At 39.4% G+C, this 21,835-nt stretch overlaps 1 protein-coding gene and 1 non-coding gene across 2 annotated transcripts in view; both read right to left on the bottom strand.

The window, feature by feature from the left end:
* Nucleotides 1-1,699: 1,699 nt before the first annotated feature.
* CAPZA1 (capping actin protein of muscle Z-line subunit alpha 1) overlaps nt 1,700-21,835 on the bottom strand; it is a 50,173-nt gene continuing 30,037 nt past the window's right edge. Inside the window, exons 4-10 of the mRNA XM_054466101.2 lie at nt 19,616-19,679; nt 18,604-18,810; nt 14,194-14,273; nt 13,520-13,598; nt 6,185-6,256; nt 3,710-3,772; nt 1,700-3,327 (exon numbers count right to left, since the gene is read on the bottom strand). Coding sequence (XP_054322076.1) covers nt 3,187-3,327; nt 3,710-3,772; nt 6,185-6,256; nt 13,520-13,598; nt 14,194-14,273; nt 18,604-18,810; nt 19,616-19,679 — 706 coding nt within the window. The 3' untranslated portion in view covers nt 1,700-3,186. The remainder of the gene's footprint in view (nt 3,328-3,709; nt 3,773-6,184; nt 6,257-13,519; nt 13,599-14,193; nt 14,274-18,603; nt 18,811-19,615; nt 19,680-21,835) is intronic.
* On the bottom strand, nt 20,597-20,697 carry LOC129024019 (small nucleolar RNA U13). The gene has a single exon (XR_008497015.1). It is a non-coding gene; the product is annotated as a small nucleolar RNA U13 (small nucleolar RNA).

The following is a 21,835-nucleotide window of genomic DNA, read 5'->3' on the forward strand; positions in this document are numbered from 1 at the left end:
TACACAAAAGGCTGCAGTATAGTAAAAACTTGGGTAAAAAGTGTGATGCTATGTGGCTTTGTTTACAATGGAACTTCTCTAAACAAGTTTCATCCAGAAAAATCTACTTCACATGGGGTTCTAATTGTTATTGTCAGAGCTGTTTGAACCAGAGCAACTCCATCTTCAACAGGGGCTGGGTAAAATGAGACTGAGACCTATTGGACTGCATTCCCAGGAGGTTAGGCATTCTAAGTCACAGGATAAGACAGGAGGTCAGCACAAGATACATGTCATAAAGACCTTGCTGATAAAACAGGCTGCAGTAAAGAAGCTAGCTAAAACCCACCAAAACCAAGATGGTGAGGAGAGTGACCTCTAGTCGTCAGATGTGAGATTTGTTTCTGTGCTCAGAGAGCTTATATATACTCTGTGCATTTATATATACCCTATCTGTTCAAAGAAGAAATTTAAGTTAGCTCAACTTAAACTACAGGACAATCCAGCTTTGTTCTGTATTTACCAATCTTCCTTTGATTTTTCACATAGTAGGTAGTTGAAAAACGAGACAATGGTCACCAGCATTTGGTTTACTTGGTAGTTTTATAGAAAATTGTAAATTCACAAGTTGGCATTCAAATATTTATCATTCTTTGAGTTTGAAGAGAATATGCCAAGTTTGCCAAGCATCCCATGAACCTAGATGAGTCCAGCACCAAAGTCTTAGATTATAAAAGAGAACAGGAACTGGAACTAGGCAAGCAATAGAGGGATAACCACTGAGGCTCAGATGAAAAAAGTCTTCAGCAGTGTCATTTCAAACCAAAATATAGGAGGGAGGCCTCACAAAAAAACGCTTTTCCAGATGGCTGGGAAATCTTTGCCCTAGGGTACAACAGGCTGATTTCAGCAGCTTGTGGTGATAAAATAGATACAATTCAAGCAAATATTCTGCTAAGGGAGGTTAAGAAGGGGGTGGAAGCGGGAGAGGGAGTGTCTCTGCCAGACTTGGTAAGGAGGGTTGACTTCCTCCCGACTATACAAGTAACCAAGGCCTTTAGATAGTTAAGGGGTTAAGAATTTTTTTTTTAAAAGTCTAAGCTAAGGAATCAATGGGATAGCAGGGGCAGGATGAGAGTGTTAATAAATTAAAAGCAAGAATGTTTCAATCTATTTGCATTACAAATAGAATGGAATGCAGCTAAATATTCCTCAAAAAGGTGGGAATTTGAACTGGCCTTGGATGGAGTACTTGAAGCATAAAAACTCCCTCTGGTTTTCTTCTGGGAACCAGGATAAAAGCCTCTCCCACAAGTCTGTAGCTAGGCCAGCTAAGGAGAGGAAAAACAGCATTTCAAGATAATGAAATGTGAAATATTACCAAGTTTAAGGCAGGGATTCTTTCATTTCTACTTCTGCCTAGTGACTACAACTGTACTTCGGCCTTGCTTTCTGAATGATAGGTACAGAAGACAACTACATTTTTCCCTTTGAAACATGGGTAGTCTTTGAGTGAAGAGCAGTATGATCCACAGATATTGCTCACGCTTTAAAAAGCTGTTCTTTGCAAATCTGTGGATATTCACAGTCTATAATAGTTGAAGGTAGAAACCAATTTTAGAAACCCTAAACATTCTCAACATAAGATCAAATACAGCTGAATATCTTACCTTGAGAACCAAGGCTGAAGCGATGAATCAAAAAGGAGAGACTCAGACAATTTTAGAACAAAACAGGTATATTTCTATTAGACTATCTGATACAGAAGATAGTGTGGTATGGATGGATAGTATGAAGGACAAATAATACAAATATATTTTATTTGAAATAAACAAAAATGCATACACAGCTCAATGGGTCACTTGGAAACAAACTGTTGCTTGACTATATTACTGAGCAGAAACAAAACGGAAGCACAAACACCTTTCTTTTTTTGACATGTATCTGGAGATGGGTAGGAAGACACTACTTGGTTTTTTAAAAAACTGACCTTCCCTTAAGGCCTGGTCATATAAGTGTAAACAATGTAAATGAATCCACCATTACCAGTTGTCATATCATATCTATGTCACCTGTATTCTGAGATTACACACATACCTGCCAATATACCTGGGAAAGGTTATTTTATCACAGTTACACTTGAGTTCTTGGCAGGCAGGACTGAGGAAGAGTAATTTGAAATAAGTTTTACATCCTATTTAGAAGAAATCACTAATATTTCCTTAAATAACAGGTTACAATAGAAAGATACTGCCTGGAAGTTATCCTTTCACTTTGGTTCATTTTTAGTTTTTGTTTATGATTTACATAGCTGTTTAATTCATTTGCTTATAGTACAATTCTGCCATAAAGTATTAAAGCACAAGATACCTATTATTCCTTCAACATCTGCATTTTTCAAGTTTTATACTCTACATCCACAGTACGTCAGCAGTTCTTGAATGTTTAAAAAAATAAATGGGTAAAATGCTTCTAAAAATGCAGATGTTTATAACTACAATGGTACTAAGATGGGAAGGAGACAATGAGAGAAGGGATAAAAGCAAACATGTTCATGTACAGGGAATGTGGTTCAAGTCTTTGGATTTAAAAACAAGTTCCCCAGAGAAGCTGGCACTTCCTTTGCCCTCCAAAAAGGACCTGAAAAGTCCCAATCCAAACTTTAGAAAATTACAGTTATGAGATGCAATAAATGATGATCAAAGCAGTCAGAGGGAGAAGGATGAATGTGTCTTCCATTTAGCTAGAGATTGTAGCATAGCCTCTTTAGGTGTTGGTGGGTCAGTAAAAACGACTGAAGTACCAGAAGTGCTTGGAAGGATAGGGGTAGAAAGTAATGACCATAATACCTTGTCTAAATCAGTAGCAGGGCTTCATGGCTAGGAAACTTTTTTAAACAGTAAAATGTCATTAGGATAGATCACTCTCTCACCAACATTAAATGTGGCAGAATTAACCAAAAAAAAAAAAAAAAGAAAAAGAAAAAAAAGATTTACACGTAGATATAGCAGTAACAGAAAATTACAAGGCAGAGAACACAAAAGAATCAAGACAATGCTATAGGTTCAACAGTATTCCATGAGGCTAGAAAACCGGTTAACTTTGAAAACCCTAGCAAAATATCACTCTTGTTTATAAATCACTTATCATATGACCACACGTTGAATCCTTGTCTTTCCACATACTGAAGAATCCTACATTCAGCCTTTAAGCATTCTGCATTTCTTTGCCAATCTTGTAGCTGAGTATCTTGTTCCAGTCGATTTTGGTGCGGGTAACTGGAAGCTGCCGGCGCAAGGCCTTGAATGTGGTATCTGACATTGTTTGATAGTTTTCACTAATTGCTGTCTGCAATAGATAATTGAAGATGAGTTGCTTGAACAGAAATGGGGCTGGTTGTGAACAGAAAAGTAATGCTATAGTCAAAGGATATGCTTGAGTCCCCTATGAAGGATAGGCAGGATATATTATTTTCAATGAGCTCCTCTCCAATCTCTGAAGTAGGTCAAGAAGTTCACCTATATTATTTCTAAACGAGGGCTACAGTCCCAAACAATCCTCAAACCCTGACTGTAAGCAGAATGCCAACTTGGAAGGTCTGCAAAGTCTCCACATTTAGTAAACTGAAGAGCATGTATATTTACATTAAAGGACACAGGCCTAACAAAATATGCTAACAGCAAAATAATAAGATAGTAGATCTAGGAAAATTAACTCCAAATGTTCTTACCTGATACTCGTTTTCTGCATTCTCTATGATTTTAATAAACTCCTTGGCAGTTTGGGCTTCATTCTAAGGGAGGAAGGAAGAGGGGGGAAAATCAGATTTTTTTTTTAATGTGTAAGCAGTAAGATCCTGAAAAGTAAGTCCATCTTAACTAACATTTGTATAACAATTTCTAGTTTACCAAGTGTTCCCATGCCCACTACCCTCCTTTGATTTTCACAACAACTCTATAGAAGAGACTATATTATAATCATAACCCCCATTTTGCAGATGAGAAAACAGAATCCTCTTAAGCAACTTGACCAGAATTATACAGCTTTTGAATGATAAAGATGGGATCTGAAATTAGGTCTTCACCAAAAAAACCCATGCTCTTTCCACTCTACCACAGTACACCCAAAAGACATCAAGTCTTGAAACCTTGACTCCTTGAAAATATTTCTGGTTTAAAATGGTATGAACAATGCCCTTTGACACATCAGTCATATACATAGGCTCACATATGCCTTTATTTGCCACTTATGATGTTAAACTAGTCAATCACATTTTGTACTACGTGGTTCAAGTCTAAAATGAAATGAATCTCCGTCTTCCTGTTACCATTAAGTACAACAGAATTAAAGGGAAGAGGGTAGGATTTAATATCTAGAGCAGCAGTCCTAAGACAGACTATGAGGTCAAAACTACTTTCTACTTTCATAATAATACTAACACACAGTTATTTGCCTGTTTCATTTTCACTCTGTAATGTGTGTATGATGTAATTTCCTAGAAACTACATGATGTGTGATGACTTTATCACTTTCAAGGATAATGAAAGGTATGAAGCAGAGGCTGGGTGCAGTGGCTCATGTCTGTAATCCCAGCACTTTGGGAGGCCGAGGCAGGTGAGGTCAGGAGTTCAAGACAAGCCTGGTCAACATGGTGAAACCCTGTCTCTACTAAAAATACAAAAATTAGCTGGGCATGGTGGCAGACACCTATAATCCCAGCTACTCGGGAGCCTGAGGCAGGAGAATCACTTGAACCTGGGAGGTGGTGGTTGCAGTGAGCCAAGACAGTGCTCCAGCCTGGGCAACAAGAGCAAAACTTCATCTCAAAAAATAAACAAACAAGCAAAAAACAACTAATATCACAATAAAGTCAGCCATCTTTTAATAAACCAGACATTACACAATTTGTGAAGACACAGACTAATGCCATTCTTCCCACTATTTTTTCTTTTGATTTGGAAAATATATTCACAAAGATGTTACTTATTAACAAGTAATGGGTTTGTTATCATTATTTTTAATTAACGAATATTTTTAACACTTCTTAGTTTTATTTCTTGCTTTCTTTTTGAGACAGGGTTTCATTCTGTCACCCAGGCTGAAGTGCAGTGGCACGATCTTGGCTCACTGCAGCGTCAACCTTCCTGGGCTCAGGTGATCCTCCCACCACAGCCTCCCAAGTAGCTGGGACTACAGGAACTCAGCTGATTTTTATACTTTTTTTTTTGTAGAGACAGGGTTTCACCATGTTGCTCAGGCTGGTCTTGAACTCCTGAGCTCAAGCTTTCACCTGCCTCGACCTCCCAAAGTGCTGGGATTACAGGTGTGAGCCACCACTCCTGGCCAACACTTCTCAGCTTTAATTTTTGGTGAGGTAAACATTGATAGATCTAACACATAAACAAAAACTCTTTGGGGGTACTCAATAACTTCTAAGAACTTAAAGAAGTAATGAGACTATCAAAGAAATGCAAGAACAAATCATGTCTCTTCTTTCAAGGTATAGAACACAATAGTGGCCAGGCATGGTGGCTCACACCTGTAATCCCAGTACTTTGGGAGGCTGAGGCAGGGGGATCACTTCAGTCTAGGAGTTTGAGACCAGCCTGAGCAACATAGAGACCTCATCTCTACCAAAAATAAAAAAATTAGCTGGGCATGGTGGCATGCACCTGTGGTCCCAGCTACTTGGGAGGCTGAGGTGGGAGGATCGCTTGAGCCTGGGAGCTCGAGGCTGCAGTGAGCTGTGATCATGTCCTTCCTTGCACTCCAGCCTGGGCAACAAAGTGAGTTCCTGTCTCAAACAGAACACCACCACCAAACCACAAAACATTCTAATTGAATACTCCTAAAAATGTTGTTTCTCTAATGATATAAATGCAGCCCTATAGGATGCAGTTTGGTAAACTTTCCTTGCTCTTGGTATTTATTGATTGAAGGTATTGCTGTCCTTGAGTAACTATTACAATTGAAAGAGAGCAACTAAGAAGGACATTTGTCTAAAGTCATAATCAATATTGTGAATCAAAAACTGTGAACTAATATATGCTGGTTGGTGGTAAGAGGCACTAACAGAAGTGGCCAAAATCAAAACATTAAAAGCAAACTGAATTTCTACTAGCACAATCAGCACTCAGGATCGAAACTAATTTTTTAAAGAAAAATGAGACATGAGTAAGACAGACACTAAATATTCCATACTCACCGAAACAGTTAGTGAATCCTGTACATCTTTATGACTAACCAACTGAACATTGCCATCTTCATAATAATGAACCTGTGTGAGACAATGTTTGAGCCTTTTTAGGGGAAGTTCATAGAGAAACCCGTTATTTAGGACACAAATCCATGCTTTAAGCTATCTTTAAGTTGATGAGCCATTTTACCAACTCTGAACAAATAATTAATATAAGCAGTGGTAATTCACAATGGTTGTTAATTAATCCACAGAACACTTAAGTTTAAGAATGCTTTTTCCTTAGCAGGGAAAACTGATTATTAAGTTCAACATTTATTACATGCTTTTCACATTCTAAGCACTGTGCTAGGCATTGTGAATACAAAGGTAAATAAGATCCCACTCTTAACAATATTAAAATAATTAAAGTCATTAAACATTAGTTTTTCTCTGTGAAAACCAAGGAATTCTAATGGATCCTCATACCTAATATTTGGCACATTTCTCCATATACATTATCATCAATATTGGTAAGCAGAACTGACCAGGTACAGGAAAAGTCACATTGAGGGTTAAAGACAGGATAGAAAAACAAATATTTTATTGGTAAATCAGATATTTTTAAAAAGTAAGATAAAAGTAGTTCTGAATATGTAAGGTAAAGTGAAGTGCTACAATTATGAAAACAATTAGCAAAAAGGAGAAGAGACTAACAAGTCAATGACATTTTAGGTTAAGTTTTGGCAACTTAAGATAGGTTTAGTCACCTTGACAAGGCTACTAACTGGTCATACACAATATGATGAGGGTATCCTTTTGTGCATTTGAATAGGATCTTGAAAACAGTAGTTGTCACCTAAGTAGACAGGTAGAGAATGATATCTACACCAAGGAGATAAAAAAGTATAACAGAATGGAGTATAACTGGTTTAATTTGGAGAAGAACAAAGAACTCACTGCATATGAATATGTGTAAAAAAGGAGTGTGGCAGGAGACATTGTTATGAATTTGGAAACACAGACTGTGAAGAACAAAGCACCCTATAAACCATGTTAAGAATTCAGACTACTCAGGAGGCTAAGATGGGAGGATCACTTGAGGCCAGAAGTTTAAGACCAGTCTGGGCAATATAGCAAGATCCCCATCTTAGGGGAAAAAAAAGAATGCAGATGTTATCCTATTATAGGTGACACACAGGAAAAGGAATGTTTTAGAAAGATTATACTTGTGCTATGAAGAAAATAAAACGAAGGAGCTGCTATTGGAGACTTAATGCCAGAACAATAGTCCAGGTAATGCCATTTATCTAGTGCTATGATCTTAATGTTGGTACCTTCCCAAAATTCTTATGTTGGACCAATATGCAATGGGATAGTATTAAGAGGAGGGGCCTTTGGGAGGCGATTAGGTCATGAGGGTGAAGCCTTCAAGGGATTACTGCCATTCTAAAAGAGGCTCAATCAAGCTTGCTTGCCACTCTTCTACCTCATGAGGACAATGTTCACCCCTTCTGTCATGTGAGAATGCAGGTGTCACCTATGAGAAACAGAACTCACCAGACACCGAATCTAATAGCACCTTGATCTTGGACTTCTTAGTCTCCAGAAGTGTGAGGAATAAATTTCTGCTGTTTATAAATTACCCAGTCTAAGGTATTGTGTTATAATAGCTGAAACAAGGCCGGGTGCGGTGGTTTATGCCTGTAATCCTAGCACTTTGGGAGGCCAAGGCGGGCGGATTATGAGGTCAGGAGTTCGAAACCAGCCTGGCCAACATGGCCAAACTCCATCTCTACTAAAAATACAAAAAAAAATTAGCCAGGTGTGGTGGCAGGCACCTGTAATCCCAGCTATTTGGGAGGCTGAGGCAGGAGAATTGCTTGAACCCAGGAGGCCGAGGTTGCAGTGAGCCAAGATCATGCCACTGCATTCCAGCCTGGGTGACAGAGTGAGACTGTGTCTCCAAAAAAAAAAAAAACCCCGAACAAACTAAGACATCTAGTCTATGCTACCAGGAGATATTTGAACAAAATAATGTTTTGAGAGATAAAGCAGAAAAGGGAAAGAGAACACTAATCTTCACTTACTTCATTTCACTTACTCAGTAATCTTAGCTGTAGGAGCTATTATTTATTAAGCCTCTACTATGTGTTAGACACTGTGCAAACACTTCACTATTACTTATATTCCCTCATTTAATCCTTTTTTTTTGAGACAGAGTCTTGTTCTTGTTGCCCAGGCTGGAATGCAATGGCACGATCTCAGCTCACTGCAACCTCTGTTTCCCCAGTTTAAGTGATTCTCCTGCCTCAGACTCCCGAGTAGCTGAGATTACAGGCACCCGCAACCACGCCCGGCTAACTTTTGTATTTTTAGTAGAGATGAGGTTTCACCATGTTGGCCAGGCTGGTCTCGAACTCCTGACCTTGTGATCCACCCACCTCGGCCTCCCAAAAGTACTGGGATTACAGTCATGAGCCACTGCGCTCGGCCACCACATTTAATCTTTACAAAAACTCTTATGAGATGAGAACTACAACTAACCCTATTTTACAGCTGAGGAAACTGAAGTTTGCCTTGAGGCAGTTATTAAACAATAACTTATCCATGTTCACACACCTAGTAAGAGGAGGAGCTAGGATTTGAATTAGGTCAAATTCCAGAGCTATCCAACATATGCAATACCTCCCAATGCTATGTTTTGTCAAAAAGTTAGAAATTCCTTGATCTGGGGAGAAATAGTGTCTCAGCAGGGGCTTACTCTTTGTGGATATCATTAGAAGGGCATAACAGCCAAGCTTCATCTAGGCAGAAAGCTATTTGCAACAAAAAGACTTCCCTGGACAACAAGAACCTCCTACCTATCCTTGTTTAAAGGACAAAAATAAGTATCTTTTTTTTTTTTTTGAGACAGCGTCGCGCTCTGTTGCCCAAGCTGGAGCACAGTGGCTGATCTCGGCTCACTGCAACCTCTGCCTCCTGGGTTCAAGCAATTCTCCTGCCTCAGCCTCCTGCGTAGCTGGGACTACAGGCACGTGACACCATGGCCAGCTAATTTTTGTATTTTTAATAGAGATGGGGTTTCACCGTGTTGGCCAGGCTGGGCTCGATCTCTTGACCTCATGATCTCCCTGCTTTGGCTTCCCAAAGTGCTGAGATTACAGGCGTGAGCCACCGTGCCTGGCAAGCATCTTCTTTAATGAGGACAAACAGCTGGCTCTATCCAGATGGGCAAGAGAAGCTAGACTTTCCATATCCTCTCTAAACCCTGAAATTTTACCTTTTGGCTTTCTAAGAGGTTAAAGAAGAAAAGACAATATAAGAATCCACTGAGAACAGGCATGGTGGCTCACACATTTAATCCCAGCAGTTTGGGAGGCTGAGGCGGGCAGATCACTTGAGGTCAGGAGTTCGAGACCAGCCTGACCAACATGGCAAAACCCTGTCTCTACTAAAAATACAAAAAAAATTCGGCAGGCTTGGTGGCGGGTGCCTGTAATCCCAGCTACTTGGGAGGCTGAAGTAGGAGAATCACTTGAACCCAGGAGGTGGAAGCTTCAGTGAGCTGAGATTGCACCACTGCACTCCAGCCTGGGCAACAGAGTGAGACTGGAATCCACTGGAGACAAGATGAGAATCCACTGGAAAAGAAGGGTGATAATAAGAACCACTAATACTTACATGTAAAATCAGAACAGCAAAGATGTGGGCAAAAAAGACTGGGCTAAATGATGATGACATATAAAGGTTAAAATCCCAATAGATAAGAATATTTAAAATACAAATAGGTCACAATCAAATATCAATTTTGTTTGTTTTTTCATTAAAAAAACTAGAGGTTCAGGGACTGAAAAGAACATTCAAAAGGGGAATGAGCCGGGTGCAGTGGCTCACGCCTGTAATCCCAGCACTTTGGGAGGCCAAGGTGGGCGCATCACGAGGTCAGGAGATCAAGATCATCCTGGCTAACACAGTGAAACCTGGTCTCTGCTAAAAATACAAAAAATTAGCTGGGCGTGGTGGCATGTGCCTGTACGCCCAGCTACTTGGGAGACTCAGGCAGGAGAAGCGCTTGAACCCAGGAGGCGGAGGTTACAATGAGCCAAGAAGATCGTGCCACTGCACTCCAGCCTGGCGACAGAGCAAGACTCCATCTCACAAAACAAAACAAAACAAAAAGCGGGCAGGGGGAATGATTACAAACAGGATGGGAGATATTTAAAAAAAAAAAAGCCAGAGATCTGGCCACAGAAGAAACAAGAATTTCTGTATTTCTCAGAACTTGTCTAAAGAGAGGAGGTATGCAGAGCACATTCTTTTTGTTCAAGAATAAAGACTATACAATTAGTTTGAACTTCTGTTATGTTTCTTAATTAGGACATGGAAAGGAATATAGGGTAAGGTCAATAAGCCTGTTTTTGATCTCAATGAAAAATTCTAGGGCCAGGCACGGTGGCTCACGCCTGTAATCCCAGCATTTTGGGAAGCCGAGGCAGGCGGATCACAAGGTCAGGAGTTTGAGACCAGCCTGGCTAACACGGTGAAACCCTGTCTCTACTAAAAATACAAAAAATTAGCCAGGTGTGGTGGTGGGCGCCTGTGGTACCAGCTACTCAGGAGGCTGAGGCAGGAGAATGGCATGAACCCGGGAGATGGAGCTTGCGGTGAGCCGAGATCCTGCCACTACACTCCATCCTGGGCAACAGAGTGAGACTCTGTCTCAAAAAAAAAAAAAAAAAAAGAAAAGAAAAGAAAAATTCTAAAAAATATTAATTTCATTACCTAATACACTAATGATATTCTAATTTTTAGAAATTAACCCAGACTGGGCAATATAGTGAGACCCCGACTCTACAAAAAAATTAAAAAAGTTGGCCAGGTACAGTGGTGTGTGCTTGTAGCACCAGGTGCTTGGGAGGATGAGGTGGGAGGATCATTCAGTTGAGGAGTTTGAGGTTGCAGTGAGCTATGAAAGCACCACTGCACTCCAGCCTAGGTGATAGAGTTGAGATACACCGTTTCAAGAAAGAAATTAAGCTCAAAACTTATGTGTTCTAAGACCTTTTCTAGGTCTCATCTGCTAATATGAAAATGGTTCAATTAACTAACACAAATTTCAACATGATTGTCATCAACATAAATCCTCAGAAATTGTTGCCTTCTTAGAACGATGTTTTTGCCTATAGACTAGCCCGAAAGGCTAAATATCTTAATGACTTTTCCAAATAATTCTCACTCCAAAATTTAAAAGATATGTAAATGAAATAAGCTTTCCCCGAAAGTGTGCTCAATCTGTGCTTAAAAAGGTTTAAATGTGGGTCTGTACACTGGGCTGTATTTTGAATCTTACCATAAATTATCACCCTTTGTGATGTGTGCTCTCATTTTATAGGTTTGCACTGGCAGAGCTAAAATACAAATGGCTGTTTCCATCTAGAAACAAAGTAAAATTTATTTACAATAAGCTTCTACAATGCTGATACCATGGTTCTAGGAAGTTAATGCTAATGCCACAGTTACAAGAGATCTAGAGCGTTAGGCTACTAAGATATTTTGTTAACAGAAACAGAACAGTATGCTGTCTTAGGTTGCACCTTCCCAGAAGCAGACCCCAAGACAAAGATTAGAGGAAAAGTAGTTTATTCAGGAGCGAATCTCACAAAGCTATAGTAGGGGACAGAAGAAGTAAGACACAGAAGGGAAGGAAGCCTTACAGGTACGTTTATGAGCAGGTTACGGCTGTGGGTATTGGGCTCCGGAAGACTAAATAGAACGTGCTTCAAAGTTGTCCTACTTGAGGAAGCTGCCATATTTATCTATCAACTCTTACATATCACTGAGGGCTGCTCCTAGAGCTGTGAACTCAACACCAGCCTGTCTCACCTGAGTTGGGCATGCTCCTATGGCCAGGAGCTACTTGTTGCAGGAAGCTATAGGTATATATAAAAAGAGAAGATTTACTTTTACAGAATTTATTACCTACGCACTTGATTAAATTAGAGCATTAAAAAAGACAACTCTTGGCTGGGCGCAGTGGCTCACCTGAGGTCAGGAGTTCAAGACCAGCCTGGCCAACATAGTGAAATCCCGCCTCTACTAAAAACACAAAAATTAGCTGGGCGTGGTGATGCGTGCCTGTAATCCCAGCTACTTGGGAGGCTGAGGCAAGAGAATTGCTTGAACTCAGGAGGCAGAGGTTGCAGTGAGCCAAGATTGCACCACTGCACTCCAGGCTGGGCGACAAAGCGAGACTCCTCCTTCTCCTCCTCCTCCTCAAAAAAAAAAAAAAAAAAAAAAAAAAAAAAGACAACTCTTGGTAATTGTTGTTAAAGCACAGCTTCACATAATATAATACAGGTACGATTAGGTACTGATCTTCTCGGTTACCTGTACCTATTCTGACCTTACAGTTAGTGAGGCTTAAATATTAAATCACCCTGAATTTAGAAAATCGAACCTCTGCTAGGATATTAAGCTTCAATCCAGATAGGCATCAAATGAGTTAACAGCTATCTTATTCAGCTGCCTGTCTACCCTGACATCAGCATTAAAAATCTACTTCTGGGCCAGGTGCAATGGCTCACGCCTGTAATCCCAGCATTTTGGGAGGCCGAGGCGGGTGGATCACCTGAGGTCAGGAGATCAAGACCAGCCTAACCAACATAGAGAAACCCCGCCTGTACTAAAAATAGAAAATTAGCTAGGCATGATGGCGCATGCCTGTAATCCCAGCTGCTCGGGAGGCCGAGGCAGAAGAATCACTTGAACCCAGGAGCCAGAGATTGCGAAGAGCCAAGATCGCGCCATTGCACCTCCAGCCTGGGCAATAAGAGCAAAACTCTGTCTCAAAAATCAATCAATCAGTCAATCAATCAATCAATCTACTTCTGCTTGGCTATTTATATTCCAAAACACCTGCCATTCTCTCTAGTTATAATTTTTAGAAATTAACCCAGCCTGGGCTGGGAGGTGAAGGCTGCAGTTAGCTGAGATCACGTCACTGCACTCCAGTCTGGGTGATGGAGTGAAACTCTGTCCCAAAAAATAATAATAATAATTATTATTATTATTAATTTTAAATCTTTCCTAAAACTGCTGTTTGATAATTCCTAGTTATATCTTATGTTACCTTTAAAGGAAAAATAACAATAACCATGTTGCCATACACTCTACATACTATCCTTTATCAACCCAGAATAGCTCTCTCTATTTACCATCCCAAGAAGGAGGCTTCTATTTCTATTCACTGCTATCAGTTTCCCTTTGCATCTACATATACTTGGTCCTTATTTAATACCAAAGCAACTTGCACATGTTTTAAAGATGTGAAGTTTTAAGTCTATAAACATGTTGGAATCTCACCTGAATCTTAAGCACTCCAACCACCTGGGCTGTAGGTGGTGTGATGGTGAACTTCCACTCTGATCTCCAACGACCATTCCTATTAAAACACACAGACAACATTGCAGAATTAGCGATAAGCACAAGAAAGAGGTGATTTGCCACTGAGGTACAGAAGTTGGGAAAGAGGGGTGCAAAAAAGGAAAAAAAAAAAAGAGAGCGAAACTGTCATTTCCAGTTTGGCAAACCCAAAGCTCTGTCTACTCAAATATAAGTCTGGATCTAAGTGGCCTGACCATAAGCCTTTTCTAAGTTATTTTGTCTTTCATTTTTCCTTTTTTCCCTTGAAATGGAAAACCATGCCTATTCTGCTCATGGGAGGCTCTTCCAAAATCAGATGAATAGGCTGCTGAGTTATACAATTAACTCAAGTAGCAGTAACCCTAAGCCAAGTAAAACTCAGATTTTCAATAGGGTGCTTTACTAATCACTTGTTCTCACTCAAAATAAAAGTAACTTTTAAAGGAAAATATAATTACAAAACTTAGAACTGTAAGGAATCTAAATCCCTCATTTATAGATGGAAAACTGAAGTCTGTAAGTTAAATAATTATTCCAAGCTAGTTGGATTAAAAACCAAGTCTCAACTGCTGGTCTCTTTCAGATATAAATAGAAGAGAATATCTATTTCTTACCAGAAGTTTTTAGGCTGAAACTGGTGGCTTTCAATACATGCAATAATAGTCTGTTGACCATCGATAGTTTTAGCATAAACCTATTGTTGGGGAAAAAAAAATAGTTAAAGACTCCAAACACATTTAATTTAAACAACACGCATTGTACAAAAGCACAGTGTTAAATCCTTGGGGGAGACAAAGAATCAGATAAAATGAGCTTACAACACAATAGTGCACATGGGATATGAAAACAAAGCAGAACATGTTAGGTTCTACCAGAGACAGTGATACAATGAAAACAGGGAAATACTGCTCTTGGTCAGGGGTACAAGGCGGGTGCCATTTAGGCTGGGTCATACAAGACAGATGAGATTCTGATAAGCAGAGACTGAAAATAAAGGCGAGACAGGAAACTAAGGACTTGTTCAGTGAAAGGCTGATAGTTGTCAGGTTTAGAGGGTGTGTGTGAAGTGGACTAATGAAAGACAAAACAGGATGGTAGATTTAGGTCATGTAATAGTAGATGTAAAGTAAGAAGTTTAAGGTTTTATTCTATAGGCAATGGAGAGACAGCAAAACATGACTAGAACTAATATTGTGGGAGAATAATCAATACTGGTATTCAAGATAAAATGAAGAAAAGCTGAAGCTTGGTTAGGAGGCCACAGGATTAATCTAGGCAACAAGTCAGAGTTATATTAATGGGAATGGAAAGGAAAAGCTGCATACAGAATATAGAAGTACAATCAAAGTCTAGCAGTATATTGCAAATGATGGCAAAGGAAAGAAGGAACTCAAGGGTGACTAAAAAGATGGTGGTGTCATTAACAAACTGGAAATTACAGATGGAGATGTCTAGTTAGTAGTTAGAAACCCTAACTCTTCTTTAGTGTGGGAGAGGTGAATGGAAATGCAATCACCAAGGGAAAGTAAGAAAAAAAGATAGTGCTTTATAGTCCACAAAATATGTTCTTACATGTACTTTCTTTTTCCTCCAATAAATCTGATGAAATATAGTGTTATCTATAGATAAGAAGTTGAAGTTCACAAAGCTTCTTGCCTAAGGTCACTCAGGAAGTGGTAAAGGTAGAATCCAAACCCACTGTTTTTGTGACACCGAAGCCTATGTTACTTTACCTGCATTAAATGAACTATGAACTTTGGGGAATACCTACATTTACAAAGGTAGGGGAAAAAAAGAACTTAGTACAGAGTAAGAATAATTAGGGGGCTGGGCGCAATGGCTCACGCCTGTAATCCCAGCACTTTGAGAGGCCGTGGCAGGGGGATTACCTGAGGTCAGGAGTTCAAGACCAGCCTGGCCAACATGGTGAAACCCTGTCTCTACCAAAAATACAAAAATTAGCCAGGTGTGGTGGTGGCCACCTGTAATCCCAGCTACTAGAGAGGCTGAGGCAGGAAAATCGCTTGAACCTGAGAGGCGGAGGTTGCAGTGAGCTGAGATCATGCCACTGTACTCCAGCCTGGGCAAAAAGAGCAAAACTCCATCTCAAAAAAAAAAAAAAAAAAAAAGAATTAGGGATTGCTGACAGCAGCCTAAGTAAAAGATAATTTCTAGAAGTGGTTGATTGGCTTCAGTGTGAAATGCCATTCGGAAGTCATGGACAAGGAAAAGGACACTGGACCAGGTAACTCAGGAACCATTAGTAAACTCAGAGCAGTTTCTGTAGAATGGAGACTAGAGTAAAAAATCAAAGGGTTCAGAAGTAGATAGAGGAAATGGCATTAGCAGGCGAAGAATGTGTACTGATGTGGTGGTGATGCAGAGAGAGATGAGAGAAGGGAAAAAGTGGAGAAGAGGGAGAAAGGGCAAGGTGGAAAGGGCAGACAAAGAAGGAGAAATAGGCCGGGCATGGTGGCTCATGCCTTGTAGTCCCTACACACACACAACACACACACACAGAGAAAAATTAGCTAGGTATGGTGGTGTGCACCTGTGGTCCTAGCTACTTGGGAAGCTGAGGTGAACGGATTACAAGGTCAGGAGTTCAAGACCAGCCTGGCCAACATAGTGAAACCCCATCTCTACTAAAAATACAAAAATTAGCCAGGTGTGGTGGCAGGCGCCTGAAATTCCAGCTACTCGGGAGGCTGAGGCAGGAGAATCACTTGAACCCAGGAAGGGGAGGTTGCAGTGAGCCGAGACCACACCATTGCACTCCAGCTTGGAAGACAGAGCGAGACTGTCTCAAAAAAAAAAAATTTCTGTCAGTTTCAATCCTTACAAAACATGGGGGATTAGATGCCTGTCAGAGGACGATGAAAAATGTTTGGAACATACTATGTAGAAAATTTGATAGGAAATAAGGAGATGAAATTACGGACTACTAAGCAGGTCAGCTGAAGACATAGACATAGGATACTTATATACAGCAGACACCATCAGAACAATTCCATGACTTTCTGTAGGTCATTTGATAGCTAAGGACACAGTAGGGTTATTTGGTGCTGGAGCTCTCCAAATTAAGAATGGGTAGTGACAAACTTTGAACAGGTAACAAACAATAAATTCAAAGTATATTTAGGATTAAACAGTCAGTTTCTAAATGGGAGTCTAACATGTCTCCCCTTTGCAATACTGGCTTCCCAACAGGAATTCTATACTTGTCCAGTCCACCATAATGGGTATTCTCATTTAAAAAAAAAAAAAAAAATCAAACATAATGACATCTAGCCTAACATTTATCTAACATTTATGTAGAGCTTACTTTGTGCCAGGCACTGTTCCAGGCATATATTACACATATTACTAATTCATTAAATCTTCACAACAACTCTATGAGGTAAAAACAATTATTTCCATTTTACAGTAAAAGAATTGAGGCACAGAGATGTTAAGTAATTTACCTAAGGTCACACAACTAATTAATTGGCAGGGCCAGGATTCAAACCAGTTAGTAAGGCTTCAAAGTAGGTGCTCTTAACTGTATTCTAGACTGCCATGTAATTCATCATCATTGTATACTTAAATTATTCTAGTGAAAATTGCTAAGAGAGATTTTCCCACAACAAAAAAAATGATAAATATGTGTAGTAATCCATGTTATTAGCTCAATATAACCATTCCACAATGTATACATATTTCAAAACATCATGTTGTACATATCATATTTTTGTCAATTTAAAAATAAAAAATATTCTAATCAATATTTTTCTTAATATGCCATAATTTTATAAAGGAAAAATAATAAAGCCAAATTTATCTATTTTTACAGTCAAGAGGTAGTAAAAGAAAATTAGGCCAGGTGCAGCAGCTCACGCCTGTAACCCCAGCACTTTGGGAGTCCGAGGCAGCTGGATCACCTGATGTCAGGAGTTCGAGACCAGCCTGGCCAACATGGTGAAGCCCTGTCTCTACTCAAAATATAAAAATTAGCCAGGTGTGGTGGTGGGCACCTGTAATCCCAGCTACACAGGAAGCTGAGGCAGGAGAATTGCTTGAACCCAGGAGATGGAGGTTACAGTGAGCCAACACGGTGCCCCTGCATTCTAGCCTAGGCGACACAGACTTCGTCTCAAAAAACAAAAGAACAACAACAACAACCAAAAAAAAGAAAAAAAAAGAAAATCACTCCTGATTTTTAAAAAATCGTTTTTTTTTTTTGTTTTTGAGACAGAGTCTCACTCTGTTGCCCAGGCTGGAGTGCAGTGGTGTGGTCTCAGCTTACTGCAACCTCCACCTCCCTGGTTCAAGTGATTCTTGTGCCTCAGCCTCCTGAGTAGCTGAGACTACAGGTGTGCACCACCACATCCAGCTACTTTTTGTATTTTTTAAGTAAAGGTTTCACCATGTTGGCCAGGCTGGTCTCGAACTCCTGGCCTCAAGTGATCTGCCCACCTTGGCCTCCCAAAGTGCTGAGATTACAGGCATGAGTTACCATGCCCAGCCAATTGTTTAGTTCTAATAGTTTTGATTACCTAATATAAACATCTAAACTATGGAGAAGTAGTTTGTGTAAAAATGCCCATATCAAAAAGCCATAAATATGAGCAATAGCTCTCTCAACAATCTTAGTATACCATTTTTTCTCCACGTCCAAACCAAAGACCTTTTAGATCTGGGTAAAAATACAAATAAGAAAAAAATTAGTTTAAAAGGTTAATTTAAAAAAAGAAAAACCAAAGACCTTTTTCTGATGGATGTAAGGCATTTCTCATAAGTCAAATATGAAAACAGAATACACTGATACCTAAATTTTTTGTGCATTGGGATTTTAAAAAGAAATTTTCCATATAAAAATTTCCATTTATTTATACCCCTTTCCAAAATGATTTAGGGAATAAAATGCAGAGGAGAAGAGAGCATGGCTAAGAAGAAAGTAGGGATGTTTGGTAGGCCAAAGCCTCCAAAGGATAAGGTAAATATAAGAAAACACTCTCTGATAACGAAGCAGTCAGATACTTAACAGTACAGAAGCCGTTGGAATAATGGTCTTTCACATAGGCTCTTAAAGCACTGTCACAGGATTCTCTCCAAGACTTCAGACCTCCATCTACTTCTTCTGGCTGGGGGTCACTTGCTTCTTTCCGTAAGTGGTCAAATTTAAAGGAAATTTTGTTTCTTGGATCTAAAAATCTGCTATTACCCAGGTCACCGTGCTCTGTAATTAAGACCTTCCAAAGAATCATTAAACATATGAGTAACTCTGTAAAAAAGACAATCTTACTGCCGTTTATGAAACACATCAATAAAAATTCTGAGGCAGTTAACTTTTCATTTAGTCAGATTTCTCTTTCATATTAATTTTTTAACCAAGTCCCATATTATTAAGAATATTGTATTTATGAATAAGTCAACTTTAAACTACAAAATATCCCCCATACTAATAATATTCATTTCTTGGTTTCTAATATATACTTATACATAGCTATATATGTACTTTATACATAGCTGTAATAACTTTTATGTACTTTTGTATTTTTTTCACATATTTTTCCAGAGTCATTATGAAACTTTAGGGCCATTACACTTAGCATTTAAAATAGGTAATACATTCACATGGTTCAAAAATGAAAAAATACACAAAGTGAACTGTTTTCTCACCCCATTTCCCAACCACCAAAATCCTAAAGTAATAAATAAATAGTCTAAATTTCAGGAGGAATGCCTCTGTTTTTCCATTAAATATAATGTCTGTTGTTACTCCTATCAAGGAGAGTTAGAGACAGCTGGAAAACCTGTAAGACTTAAATACTTCCATTTTCACTGTTCTTGTTAAGAGGCTGCTCTCCTTTCTTGTCAAAGAAACTGCTAGTGTTATGAGAAAGAGGAAGAATATCCTAACATGTAGAGTACATACAAAAACTATAAAAACTAAGACAAATTTATTCAGCACCTGGTTCAGACATCTGCTTTGGTTTCTATTAATAGGATCTCTACTATCTGCCAGGCATAGCCTGTCTAAAAGGCAATTATTACCTGATCTTCATATCCTTCTATCTTCACAGGCGTGAACTGATCCATGTTATACTGGGCAAATGCACTGTTTTTTTAAAAAGTTTTTTTTTTTTTTTTTTAAAAAAAAAAAGGAGGGAGAGAGAAAAGAATTATGTGTAAATAAACACAGAAGGTGGTTCACAGAATAGTGAAAGGAAATGTGAAAATAGTACCCGGTACTTTTCCCCTTTCTCCCCAGACATCCAGTGTTAACATAATGCCTTCCAGCTTTCTGAAGGGACTCCTCTCCACGGAGATCTTGGAAGCTCCTTAAACTCTGAAATTACCTTTTCCTCTCTGCTCCTGAGCTCCAAAAGACCTTCTACTTAGATAATTCCAAAGTTGGTTTGTTTTGAGATAGAGTCTCACTATGTTGCCAGGCTGGCCTCAAACTCCTGGGCTCAAGAGATCTTCCCATCTGTTTCCTGAGTAGCTGGGACTACAGGTGCGCACCACCACACTCGATTAATTCCAAAGTTTGAAGCAATCTGATTATTGTGAACTGCCAACAATTTTAATCATTTGGGCAGAAGCTTTCAGTAATTCAAAAGAATCTTCCATTGATACACTATTTTGGAAATGATTTTTTTTCTTGGCTCTCAAAGTCACGAGAAAATATAATTAAATGTCAGAAGGCATCTGACATGCGAAGAAGGTGAAGTGAGAGTTGAGCATGAGTCAAGTATAAAAGTAGAGCCTCAGGCACAGAGTAGTTATTTTTAAAAGAGGAATGCATAAATAATCAAAGTACATGCCTAATATTACTATTTGTCCAGAGCTTGATTTTTGAAATTCTGCATTTTTAATGGCTCTCTAATACATTTTACAAAGCTAAAGCAAAAGACAAGATAAAAGAAAGACGGAAATAAGAGCTACACTAATATTCTTGAAAAGTATCAGTCTTCTCACAGAATTCCCAATTTTAACCTATTAAAATAGACTGCCTAGTTTTTTTTTCCCCCATGTCAGACAGGTAATGTGCCAACATAACAAGGTTTGAGGGAGGCACATCTCACACATGCATGTGAAAATTCAACCATCACGCTTATGAACTACAAAAGGATGGAGACCACTAGTTTTAAGCAGAGTGTTAAACTTTCCCTAGGCTTTTCAAGATAAAGCAAAGTAAAAAACATTTAAACTTCTTCAAATATTTAAAGCTTTTTTTTTTTTTTTTTGAGATGGAGTTTAGCTCTGTTGCCCAGGCTGGAGTGCAATGGCGTGATCTTGGCTCACCGCAACCTCCACTTCCTGGGTTCAAGCAATTCTCCTGCCTCAGCCTCCAGAGTGGGATTACAGGCATGTGCCACCATGCCCAGCTAATTTCTGTATGTTTAGTAGAGACCGGGTTTCTCTATGTTGGTCAGGCTGGTCTCGAACTTCCAACCTCAGGTGATCCGCCTGCCTCAGCCTCCCAAAGTGCTGGGATTACAGGCGTGAGCCACCGTGTCCAGCCTCTAAAGCTAATTTTCAATCTTATTTTGTTAAAAGTTATTACTGTTTATTTTGTTTATTTTTTGGGGGGGTGGGGGTGATGCAGTCTCACTCTGTTGCCCAGGCTAGAGTGCTGTGGTATGATCTTGGCTCACTGCAACCTCTGCCTTCCGGATTCAAGTGATTCTCCTGCCTCAGCCTCCCAAGTAACTGGGATTACAGATGCGCACCACCACACCCAGCTAATTTTTGTATTTTCTTTAGAGATGGGGGTCTCACCATGTTGGCCAGGCTGGTCTCGAACTCCTGACCTCAGGTGATCCACCCACTTTGGCCTCCCAAAGTGCTGGGATTACAGGTGTGAGCCACCAACACCCAGCCAAAAGTTATTACTGTGTTTTACTCCTTAAAACACCACATCCCCATGTAGCAAAATTAATCCCAAACACATTGGTTCTTCAGAAAAGATACAAATTATTCATAAAAAGTAGAATAAATGTTAGTTTAAAAAAAAACGAGTAGGAAGTAAATATTTTACTCTAGTATATGTCCTAAGACTATAGATTACCAACACCAACACCAAAATGTCCTTACCTTTAATTCCATCTCAAGTAAACAGCATCTCCATTTTACCAGCTGCCTAAGCCAAAAACTTGGGGTGATCTTTGATTCTTCTCTTTCTCTCACACTTCACATCCAGTCCATCAGTAAATCTTGTAGGCTCTACTTAAGTACATATTCAGAATCTGACTCCTTCCCACCACCCCT

This window comes from Pongo pygmaeus, chromosome 1, assembly GCF_028885625.2.
Source record: "Pongo pygmaeus isolate AG05252 chromosome 1, NHGRI_mPonPyg2-v2.0_pri, whole genome shotgun sequence".
Taxonomy (NCBI): Eukaryota; Metazoa; Chordata; class Mammalia; order Primates; family Hominidae; genus Pongo; species Pongo pygmaeus.